Genomic DNA, 11,994 nt, shown 5'->3' with positions numbered 1-11,994 from the left:
AGAATGGATAGGTAAGGCATGTATGTGCAACGGATTTTGTATGTTTGAACTTGTATACAATACTTAGGATGAAGTAGATTTTGAGTTGGTAAGATATGTCTATTTGATCTTTAAGGTAAGGTTAATGGAAGTACTTGACAATTCTTGTTGGTACATGAAATGATTGTTATATGGAAATGTTTAGGTGATAGAATTTATGGATGAAAGGTATTTTGCAAAATTTTGAATTGAGGTGTCGATTATGGCATATTGGTTAGGCACTTAAGATGTATGAAATAAGTGTTGTTTTGAGTATGTTTTGATGATTATTTGGACATGTTTGAATGTTGGTGTGATGTAGCTTGTAACCTAAGTGAACTAAGTTTGAGTGATTTGTTGAAAAGGGTCCTTTAAGTGTGCACGGGTTGGGACACGGCCTGACACACGACAGTGTGCCATACACGGGTATATGGTACGGCCGTGTGCTTTGTGTGATTTAGGTTTCAATTGGCACACACGGTCATAGTTTGTTACATGGTCTGAAGACACGACCATGTGACTCCACCTATATGGTTTCTACCCTTGCACATGGTTGAACAACATGGCCATGTTCCATAACTTCGTACGGCCTCAACTTGTCACATAGTATGGCCACAAGACCTAGTTTGTATTTTTGCCTTCTTTTTCTAAAATGTTTCAAATGAGTCATTGCTTCATTTTAAACTGTTTTAGAGCTTTCGTGTGTTTTTTTTAACCTCGATAATATACGAATATCATGTTTTTTATTATAAGTTTGATTATCACTAATCGTTTTGAGAAATTTTACATTGATATAGCATGATTCTATTCTATTATGTATGGTGGCATCTCGTAACCCTAATCCAGCGACGGAGATGGGTGAAGGGTGTTACAAATTCTGTGTTCAAATAAGCTTATGTCTCTTTTTTTTTAATTAAGAGCAAAATGGTCAATGTTAGGTTAAATGTTAGTAGGCTATAAATACAACTTTATAAGCTTTTCATTTCAGATTTTGTTGGCCGATAGTTTCCTTTTGTTTTCCATAGTTTTAGGGTTAGGTTTTCTTTTCTTTTTCTTTTTCTTTTTAGTTTAGGTTTTCTTTTTCCTTTTAGAGTAGATTTTATTCTTGTACTTTTCTTTTTTTCTTTCTTGTAAAAAACCTTGAAAATGAAGATAGATGAGGCTTTTGGGTGCCATTGGTTCCACATAAATGAGAATTTCCTATCTTTATCTCTATATTGTGCTTATTAATTGTTCAATGAAATGTATGCGTGGATGTTAAGTTTTATCATGTGCTAATTATTAGATTGTTGGATGATTGGTTGTTTGTTAGCTTAAGTAAATATCTATTCTTGATTAATTGGTTGTTCGATTATATCAAAATGCTTAATAAGTTAGAATTGACACCTCTAGTGGAAAACCTAGATAAACGAGACCAAGAGGAGAGTTTATCCTTAAATAATTTGATATAATCGTGTCGAGTAGTGAGGCCGAGAGGTAATCTATATGCCTAGGTGAGACCAAGAGGTAATCTTAGGTGGTATCTTTTAATCTAGGATGAAATTGAGAGGAGATTCCTAACTAAGAGTGGCAACCAATATAATCAGTGTAGTTCCATTAGTTTAATTTGCACTCAATTAATCAATCAATCATCATTTAATCATTTAAGTTATCTAAAACATTAGCAAGAAAGTCTAGCTTAGTTAGTTTAATTAATAGTTTAATTTTAGTTTATAAACCATTTTATTTGGACTTGTACTAATAATTTCTGGCTCGATTAGATTAGTAATTTCTTAATTTGTAATTAACTTAATAAACACATTTACCCACTTGGCAATCCTCTGGGTTCGGCCCCCTGGAATACTTCGTGTTCCATCGGAACTATAAATATTACAATTGACATTGTATATTTGCAGTTAAAACCTCTCTTTAAAATAGTTTTTCCAAAATCATTTGTTTTAACGCCCACGCGCGCGGGTGGTCAACCTAACACCTCTGTACATGATTAGCTCAGACGAGCCTCTGATGTTAAGCGTACTTGTATTTTGAGTTCTTTTATGATGTTTATTAATTAATATAAAACATGCAAGATATGAAATTGGTGAATTAAGGAATGAGGGGTAATGGAAGACTTGACTATTAAAGTTGGAGTCAACACCAGTGAAAGGTATGGGAATGAATCAGATATGAAAAATGTTAACACATCATGTTGCGGACTAAATATGTTGTATGTGATAAAGTATACGCACTTACCTTGTTGACAAATTGTGTTGGCCGATAGGTAAACTATGTTTGCATATTAAATTATCACATAATTATTATGTGAAGTAAGTTAATTATTGAATTTGTATGAGCTTACTAAGTATTCTTAATACTTATGCCTAGGTTTCTTTTATCTTGTAGATTTTGAACGTTAAAAGCGTGTCGGTTGGATCAGCAATAAGTTCACACTATCTGCCCAAGTTGTGGTAGACTCTTGATTTTGTTTGGTTCGAACTAAGGTGGCATGTATATAAACGTTTGATTACTTGTAAACAAATATGTTAAATTTTGAAAGTGATTACTTTAGACTCTCTTGATGTATGTAAATAAAATGAACTTAGGTTCTATTATGTTCCGGATTATAAGTTTCGTGGGACCTTTTCAAGTGTGGGGTATCCGCGAAACAGTCTGCCATTTAGGTATTCGTAAGAAATTACAAAATTAGATGTCCGCTTTACTTTTTGCAATAACTGTGTCCACAGGATAATTCACAGTTTTGGCCATATGTAATTCAATACGTAGTTAGACGACCCACTAGAACGGTCCGCCATGTATGTATGAAGTATGTGTATGTTATGTGAACCTCATGTGATAACATCTCGTAGCTCAAGTCCGGCAACTGGATCGGGCAAAAGGTGTTACAGTCGAGACCACTTATTAAATTAAAAAATGTCAGTATAAATATAATGCTTTAATATTATAAGCATTGATTTAAAGGTTCAGGGTTCTAACATTTACCTTCTAGCTAGTGGGAACATTAGTGGTTTGGTGGGTATAGGCTCAATGAAGGAAAGTCAATACCACCTCCATGATTGTAAAATCAAAAGGCTTCCTAATTCCTCACTGTATCACCCTTGTATAATTTCCTGTATAGGCAAGCTGTATAGGTAACTAAGTTACCAAATTTTTTTAGCATCAACACACCTTCGATTATGTGTAGATTGTATGCTTGAGCATGGCAATCAAGATCATCAAGTGTCCAGTTCCTTAGGGAGAATCTCAAAGTGTTTCCTCAATTGATCCATCTTCACTCGATGACCATTGAAAGCCAACAAAAGGTCAATACCTATTTTGAACACTTTAGCAAAAACCCCTTGTAGATTATATTCAGAGCTTCCATTACAAAACGTCCATCCATTAGAGGCCTTGTCAACAATGATACATCATCTAGCATTATTGTCGCTTCACTGCATGGGGGATGGAATGTATGGGTTTCTGTTCTCCATTGTTCAATCAAAATAGATATGAAGGTCGAAATGAAAGTAACCCTCCCAAATTGGCTTGCAAGATAAAAATCGATGTCCCTCAATTAGGGATTGATTCTCTCGTCAAGCACATTCAAATTCATATTCCTGAGAAGCCAAGCCATAAGAGAATATTACAATATTGTTGATTCTTGAGAAACATGTTGTTTTGGATCTCATTAAATTGGCAACCATTACTATACAATTAGATATTGTATTCTAAAGGTTATTAGCTATGAAGGGTTATGAGAAAAATATAACACGCTAATAGTTTTGATTTTCTATGAAAAGCAATCATATATGATCACCTATTTATAGGTTAAATATAGTAATTTTGAATATCTAATATTGTATATTATTTTGAATAGTTTTAGATGAAAGTTAAATATGATAATTTTAAATATCTAATATTTAAAAATAATATTTTTATTTTTAATAAAATAAAATCAACTTAATATTTTTAACATTGAGCAACAAGTAATTACCTATTTTATTTATCCTGTTCAACATTTAATTTTTAAAATTATATATTAAATAAAAACTAAAATGATTATCAAATATGTATACATTTAAAATATTAAACCAACCAAAAATTTCAAACACAGTGATACTAAGCCGTAAGCATGCTTTTAACAATTATCCGAATTACAATGAATGCGGGAAACCATGGATGTGAAGATAATGGCAAAAGGAAACATAGTGAAAAACCCGAGGGAATAAAAAGACACTCCTCCTGTTCTACTGGCAAAAGGCCCCAAGACATTGGGCTCTTCCGACTACAGAAAAAACTCAAACTGGGCCACGCCGTCCATTTTGCAACATGGATCTTATTTTATCAACAAACTTTACAGCGTCCAAAAAGAATAATAAATCAAAATCGTTGATTTCATTTACATAAAATAATTTGTCAGTCGCTAATGTGATTCTTCTGCTATCATCTACAGCTCATGAAATAAAAATAAAATTTAGACATATGGATTCCACCAATGGCAGCTTGGCCTAAAATCCATCCCGCTTGGAGCCGAGCCGAGGTGAACGATAACAAACGAATACCATCTACAAAAAGTACAACAGTTTTGTAACTTATTACAAAATCCCCCTTTTCTTTAAAACACAGCTTCTTTTTTTATCAAAGGTTGGTTTTCCCTCCAATCCATTCCCCGACCAACCTCCTGAGAACTGGAAAAGGGCGGTTTAAACACTTCATAACTGCCATTTGAATTAACAAATAAATAACGGATATATTAAAGAGAAAGGGAAAACGCTCTTAACGACTTTTTGAACTAAGCCCATCCATCAAGTACACAATTCCTTTCACCCTAAACATTCTGTTCGTTCAGTAACACTGCCAGCACCATCATCTACCACACTCTATCAATCAACCATTCTAGTCTAGGATTTTAACAATATATATCTAACTCCCCCTAACCATGCTTCTTCGAAAACTTCACATCATCTTCCTCCTTATCTTCCCCTGCATCATCGCTTCTCTTTCTCTTAAGCTGTGAAGTCGATGGCACTTCCTCATCATCTTCAACTTCTTCCTCCTCTTCTACATCATCATCATCATCGCCATCTTCTTCTTCTTCATTCCCTGGGTCCATATCACTACCTTCAGCATCATGTTCTTCAGCTTGGGCCACTGGTTGAACCAGGTAGCCTTCACCATAGTCTTCATCCTGTCATTCCAGTCAACCAACATTAATTTTAAAAACATCACAATCCACCAATAAAAGGTGAAGTTCACTAGGAAAAATAAAAGATAATGCCAGATACCAAAGAAGCTAAGATAACACTACAATCAGTCAAACTAAAGACATTAAAAATAACAGTAGCACAACACAAAATATCTTGGCTCCAAAGGCTAATCCACAAACATCAAGTACTACGTATAAATAACAAGTTCTTACACCTAATCCACAACCAAAAGCTACTCCAAAAAAGTAATATGCAAGATTAGAAAAGCCAAATAAGTTATGAGAAACATGAGATTATCAACTAAAATTTCCAAATTCACCAATAACCCACTCAGAATACCATAAATAGAAACCTAATATAGAAACTTCATTAAAACAAGGCAGTCATGGCACTAGGAAGTGGTTTATCAGCTTTACAACTTTAATTTAGCTACAATCCATAGAACATAAAGTTTGCCAACAAAGTTGACATAGATTTGTTTATTAACTGCTTAGTGAGCTAAACCAATATTATCATAAAGCCAAAGACAAAATTAACAAATAACATTGGATCTAACCAAAGAAAAATATTCAGACAGAACCTACAACTTTAGTCTGGTAGGGTCATTGATTAGACAGAACAAGTAACAGGTATATTCTCATGACAAAGAACTTGGTCAACAAGAGATTAAAACTGACTTCAAAGACAACTACAATTCATCATCTTCAACAAAGAGCATATATGGCAACAAAAGTCAATAGTTCGAGGATGAGGTAATAAGCTACAACTTTTAAACACTTGAAGAAACAAAAAAGTTACCTAGGTTTCCTCCCAATTAAAATTCCAAAACCAGAATACATTAAGGTAATTACCAAACTGTCCTCACCATACACAGACTTACAAAAAAGATGAGAACCATACAAACTGTAAGTGCACAATGGCTTTTCAACAAGGGAAGAATCCACGTGGATAATTTGTAAGGGAAAAAGAAATAGTAACAGTTATAAATTGCTAGAACCGTGAACAAAGACCATAAACTTATAATGTGAAACACTTGGATAACAGTGTGACAGAAGCGCAGCATTTTTTTTCCTGATGTTTGAAAGCAAACATTAGCACATGGGACAAGATAACAGCATTCAAGACATAGCAGCAAGCCATATATTTACTTGGGAAAAATCTAAAAAAGCCTCTTAAATCAAACAATTAACTCAAGTTATATGAGATAACAACGCAATAAGCAGAAAAAAAAAAAGAAACTAAAGTTGATCAAATAGTGTAAACAATAGAAGTATGACTGGTAGTAAGTATTGCAAGCAATACGAAACCTCACCTCCTCTTCACCCTCTTCTTCATCTTCATATTCCCCATCCTCTTCAACATCCAACTCTTCCTCACCAGTCTCACCATGATCATCATCATCCCCATCTTCCCCATGTTCATGCCCATCAATCTCCCCTTCCGTGCTCATCAAATGCCCAGTACTCTCTGGCTCAGGAAAATCACCTTCATCATTATCTACCTCTTCCTCCTCTTCATCCTCATCCTCCTCCTCCTCATCATCATCCTCTACCCCATCTTCCTCATCATCATCACTATCCCCAATATCATGAACTTCCACCACATCTTCTTCCTCCTCCTCATCATCAACTTCCTCACCTGAATCATTCTCACGATGACCATCATCATCTTCATCTTCTGCTCTCCCTACTTCCTCAATCCGAAACCCATTGGCCTCATGACCTAACCCATTTACCCTTCCACCCGTGTCTGTCTCTTCTTCATCTGCATCACTCTCTTCATCCTCATCAACATCAACAATCCCTTCACCTCCTTCACTATGCCCGTTATTCATTCTGTACTGCCTATCATCACCATCAACCTCCCCACTCCCAGGATCATCTTCATCATCCTCATCCTCATCCTCTTCATCTTCCTCTTCCTCCTCATCATCCGATTCTGGCCTTTCATTTTCCTCGGCGTCCATTTTATCTAAATATTTCAACGATTTAATCAACCCAAAAACCCTAGATCGATAATCCTTGACCCTGGTAACCGGGCACTCATATAGATCGAGGGAAACAAGCTTAAGCTGGGCAAGCGGGGCAAGAGCCTCTATATATTGAATCCGGTTATTAGACAAGTCAAGGTCCCGGAGCGAGTCAAGACCAGCTTCAACGAGGAATTCTAGGCCACCGGCTATTCTATTGTCTGAAAGGATTAATCTCTGGAGATTTCGAAGACGAGGAAACTGTTCTAGAGATGAAACACCGATATTGGCAATTGAAAGGTGTTGAAGATTCTCAAATTTTTCCAAGAGGCTCGGCGGCGGGAGGCGACCTTGAACACACTTCACCGCACCGTCAAGTGTCAAGGTTCTAACCGCCGCGTGGTCCGCTTGCCCGTCTAACGCTGTCTCCACCGCTCTCTGCCAGATCTCATCCATCAAATTCTACACCGTTTTTATCTCATAGAACCCCTATTTATATCAACAAATGCCAGATATAAAGCTTGTTTCTTATATTTCTAAAGTGAAATGGTTCAAAGGGATGTTTCGAAAGGGAAGAGATTAAGGAGTGTTATTCCAGAAAAAAGGAAAGCTAATAATAGTATAAGAAATTCAAATGGAGGAAACTACAAAATTTGAGTAAAACTTAAACGAAACCCTAACCCTAGATTTTGAAGATCGAGGAGAGGGAGTTCTGTTTTAATCTATTTCGGATGGCTTTAAACCCTAAATATTTTGATTTTTACCAGATGTACGGAATTTGCTCTTTCAAGTTCCAAACTTGAGAATAAAAACACAAACACAGAGATTAAATAACTAAAAAGAACCATAATTTCAATTTCCTCTTCTTTTCTTTTTTTTCTCTCTCTGCCTTTTCCCTTTTTATTGGTTATAGGAGTGGACGAGTCGGGATAAACCTCGAGCAGAGAAGGTGGGACCCGGGGGGGGGACTAGACGGCTCGTGGTTCGTGGCTGCGGTTTTGTTTTAGCGGGGGAGGTGGTTTTGTGAATTATTGGAGGAAGGTGAACCAATGGATTGAGGAAGACACGGATCGTTGACGTGGATAAAATGAACGGTAGAGATTTGACGTAGGTGTGTTTGTTCTCGAGAAGGATGTAGACAGATGAGAGATAATGAACTGGAGCGCAGGTTTGACACGTCACTTTGATTGTAAATATCGGGAATATTAGGAGAATGCCTATTAAGTTGGAGGCAATTACGGAACTGCCATTCGGCGTTGTAATTAGCAGGCCCAGCCTGCTATGGCCCAAACTCAGAATTTCCATGACAATGACAGTAGTAAGATAACAACACTACACCACAGCAATGGGAATAAATTCTTAGCTTTGCCACCAAGGAGATTTTAAATTGCAACCCCGAAGCGTGGCGCTCATCGCCGAAAGCACAAATGATGCTACCACTGTCCACACTGAATATCGATGTAAACCATGAAATAACTATCGCAATGTGACATTACGAGTGTTTTTTTTAATCCAGCAAAACTCGTGAAAGTATAAGCAGGTGTATATAACAGGAATAAATGTATCGTTATTAATTATGATGTTCGACAACAATTCAAGCCAGAACCAGTTCTAAATTATCACTTGGAATCTCCACTCGGATTGGTAACTTTACTTCCATTTTGAGTCCCGGATCCTTTAAGCTCAGCAAAACCTGGTGGCAACTTTGGAGGATGCACAATAGGCATGTTTGGCGAAGGCCCTGATGAGGCTGGCGAACGAAATGGCCAAGTGATGGTACTCACATTTGAAGCAGGAGAGCTTGAGAATTGGCTGGGCCTTAGGGAACTACTAGCACCCTTGGTATCTATCTTTGGCATATCTACTTTCTGTTCTGACTCTGGACAGCTTGGTTGTGCTTCGCTAATGTCTCCTCCAATGGTAGTCTGGTTTTTATCTCCTACTGTCCTAACATTGGGAGCCCCAAACTGAAGCCAGGGCTGCCTGAAATGTGGTGGCCGGTTCAACATAGCAGCATGGGTTCCAGAAGAATTTCCATTGTTTTCTGCATCATCTTTGCCTCTAGCTTGAAGGCCTGCTTCTGACACGTCATTAGGCTTAATTGGCTTTGAGTCTTGCTGCTTATCTCGGTCCGCTGTAGAACTCAGATCAATTGAATCAACTCTAGGCACTGAAGATCGGCCCGTGGCAATTGTAGTTGTAGGAAATGCTTTCTCGGGAGGGACAGCTGGAGTATAATTAGACGGAAGTAGATCATCCCAATTCTCTAATAGCTCCTTGTAGACTTTTCGGAGGGTGACTTCTGTGAGACCTGTCACCTTACATATCTCAGCCTGCGTCTTCCGTTTGTCTTCTAATTGGCATGCCAGATATATAGCAGCTGCAGATATACTAATCGGATTTCGGCGAGTGCAAAAGCATTTGTTGATCACAACTTCTCCGATATGAGTTGCCAGCTCCTGAAGACATGAGGAAGACTTCATTATATCCTTCTTCACCGAAAATCAGATTATAATAGAAGGAGCTTATGGAAACAAATAAATCAAGTACCGTTTCTAAAAGAATCCATAGGCATCACAACTTGATTTATTCATACATAAAGTTTAAGCCACCACATACAGATACTGATGAATTATACAGTGAATAAATTTATAATCTTAGTAAAACTTTCCTGGCAACTTGTATCCATTGCAAGATGATTTCTCACAAGTCCTATCCAATTTTAAACAAATTTTAATTTCTTTTAACATTTATCTGCAAAGGGTTATATTGGTAATAGCTACAATTCAACTTCATCAACTAAAGGTCCAAGCTGCAACTCTTGAACCAAAAGGTACCTGTGCAGATTTATTGAGCTGAAGGAGAGTGCAAAATCTCGGCATATGAACTGATATAGAATTACTATTGATAGGTTGACTTAATTGTAAAGCTTCTCCCAGGATCTTGATGTACTTGCCAATCTCTTTCTGTGGTACATTGGCAGCAATAGAGATTTCCTGTCATTTTACAAAACTATAAGCAATTAGTTCCAAGATTTTAAATCCTTATTCTAAGGAATTCTACACTTCAGAACTCTAGGTTTCTATTTTATGTTCTTCTCCATCAACTCAAATCCTCATAAATTTTCACCCGTACGCAGTCATAATTCTCTTGATTTACCTTAAGGCTAGCGCAGTTCTCCTCTCCACTCAACTCCCAACTTAAACTTTTCATTTCCATACCAATCAAATTCTCATTTATTCATAAGAGCAACCAGGCAACGACCTCTTGGCCAACTGAAATCTCGCATTACTCTGAAGAATGATATCTAACAAACTATAGCAGTAGCTTAAAATAAGGTCACAAGATTTACAGGTACACAACTTTATAAGAAAGGTAACCAGCGATAAGATATAGGTCCCGTGTCTACTAAAGGAAAAGGCCACAAGATGCATATCTCAAACTCTACAAGCAGAAGTTGAGAACCTAATATGCAGAGCAATAGCATCTTGTCACTCATTTCTTTCTCAATTCTCACTTCACAAGTAATCAACAAAATATGCAAAACACTTGGAACAAACCAAATTATCTACAGGATAAAAGAATAGCTATGTTACAAAATCCAGCGTAGCATATGTACAGATACACATACATTAAGCTTCACAAATTGATCAAGGGGTCTTAAAACCGCAAACAGGCACAATTCTCAGCTGTGGTAACAGATTAACTTGATTCCTAGTAATGTAACGTTCAACTAAATCCGCCTTAACACTAAACTACTTTAGCATAAACAAGTCAACTGTAAAACCCCACTCAGAAATGTAAAATTACCTGGAGGGTTCGAGGCTCTTGAGCTTCCCTAATGGCCTGAACAAGAGCAGCAGTAGCAAGCGCCTCAACACTCCGGTTCCTCAAACAGGTAGCCGAACAACAATCCCTAAACAACTGAAACGCGTGATCCGATATATCACAATCCAACCCCAAAATCGACGCCACGTCAAGAATCTGCATATACGCTCTCAAATTATCCACCACAACCGTCGAAGACGAAGTTGCCGAAGGGGCTGAAGACGAAGAGAGTTCTAGAATCCGCTCGAGCTCCGCCAGGTGGCCCGAAAAGGAGAGAGAGGAGCGGAGGAAGAGTGGATTGGGTTCGAGGGACCATGTGGAAAAGGCCGTAATAAATCCCGTGGGCTCAAAGGGGTCGTCTTCGTGGATTTGGTAAGCGGAAGCGGGAGCAGGGATGTCGGAGGTGACGAGGCAGAGAGGGGTATCTTGGGCACGCACGTGAAAGAGGTGGTGGTTTTGGAATTGGCGCTCTTCGACGACACGTCCGCAAGAGGTGCACTCCGTTATGGACCGGCCGGTTGACGTGGTGGCGCACCGACCTTGCGCCGCCGAGCAATACGGACATTTCATCGGTGATTGTTATTCACTCTTTATTACTACCGCGGATTTACTTAACTAAAAAAGAATTCAACTATTTTCTCTTTTTCTTTTTCTTTAACCAAAGAATTCAACTCTTTTGTAGCATTTGAATTTTAATTTGAAAATTTCTTTTTTCCTACTTAGAAGTATACTTATGGTTACATTATATACTCAACCAACCACTTGTGTTTTCAACCAAATTCCAATGAGACTCCTATGAGACTCCTAGTTAACCTATTAAAGGATATATTTCTTTTATGTAAAATATTTCTTTTAAAATTAATACAATTGATTGTAATATCTATATAATGAAGGAAATGACCATTTTAAATACATTGAGATTTTAACCAAAAATAGGGTATACACACCTTATATAAAGTCAAGCCATATTAGACAAAGCAAACTACTCTTGTAATA

General features: G+C 37.3%; 2 protein-coding genes across 3 annotated transcripts; both read right to left on the bottom strand.

Annotated features, from left to right (window-relative positions):
- Positions 1 to 4,370: 4,370 nt before the first annotated feature.
- On the bottom strand, positions 4,371 to 8,052 carry LOC105803815 (acidic leucine-rich nuclear phosphoprotein 32-related protein). The gene is made up of 2 exons (XM_012636214.2): positions 6,514 to 8,052; positions 4,371 to 5,182 (listed from the first exon to the last, which is right to left on the bottom strand). Exons 1-2 carry the CDS (start codon positions 7,624 to 7,626, stop codon positions 4,928 to 4,930), a joined length of 1,368 nt encoding a protein of 455 aa, XP_012491668.1. The 5' UTR covers positions 7,627 to 8,052; the 3' UTR covers positions 4,371 to 4,927.
- Positions 8,053 to 8,631: 579 nt separating this feature from the next.
- On the bottom strand, positions 8,632 to 11,762 carry LOC105803814 (plant-specific TFIIB-related protein 1). 2 transcript variants are annotated; one of them, XM_012636212.2, is made up of 3 exons: positions 10,981 to 11,757; positions 10,008 to 10,166; positions 8,632 to 9,629 (listed from the first exon to the last, which is right to left on the bottom strand). In XM_012636212.2, exons 1-3 carry the CDS (start codon positions 11,566 to 11,568, stop codon positions 8,790 to 8,792), a joined length of 1,587 nt encoding a protein of 528 aa, XP_012491666.1. In that variant the 5' UTR covers positions 11,569 to 11,757; the 3' UTR covers positions 8,632 to 8,789. The 2 variants fall into 2 exon arrangements, with proteins under 2 accessions (XP_012491666.1, XP_012491667.1); XM_012636213.2 differs by lacking the exon at positions 10,008 to 10,166 and having other exon boundaries at positions 10,981 to 11,762.
- Positions 11,763 to 11,994: the final 232 nt, after the last annotated feature.

The sequence above is a fragment of the Gossypium raimondii genome, chromosome 11 (genome assembly GCF_025698545.1).
Source record: "Gossypium raimondii isolate GPD5lz chromosome 11, ASM2569854v1, whole genome shotgun sequence".
Taxonomy (NCBI): domain Eukaryota; kingdom Viridiplantae; phylum Streptophyta; class Magnoliopsida; order Malvales; family Malvaceae; genus Gossypium; species Gossypium raimondii.
This window is presented reverse-complemented; position numbering and strand designations above follow the sequence as displayed.

Bases quoted from the DNA above. Each gene is read 5' to 3' on its own strand.
- LOC105803814 (XM_012636212.2), bottom strand. From the start codon at position 11,568: ATGAAATGTCCGTATTGCTCGGCGGCGCAAGGTCGGTGCGCCACCACG. The intron at 10,167-10,980 runs GTAATTTTACAT...GTAAAATGACAG, and splicing joins AAGAGCCTCGAACCCTCCAG to GAAATCTCTATTGCTGCCAA. The intron at 9,630-10,007 runs GTACCTTTTGGT...TCATGTCTTCAG, and splicing joins AGCTCAATAAATCTGCACAG to GAGCTGGCAACTCATATCGG.
- LOC105803815 (XM_012636214.2), bottom strand. From the start codon at position 7,626: ATGGATGAGATCTGGCAGAGAGCGGTGGAGACAGCGTTAGACGGGCAA. The intron at 5,183-6,513 runs GTGAGGTTTCGT...CTGGAATGACAG, and splicing joins AAGAAGAGGGTGAAGAGGAG to GATGAAGACTATGGTGAAGG.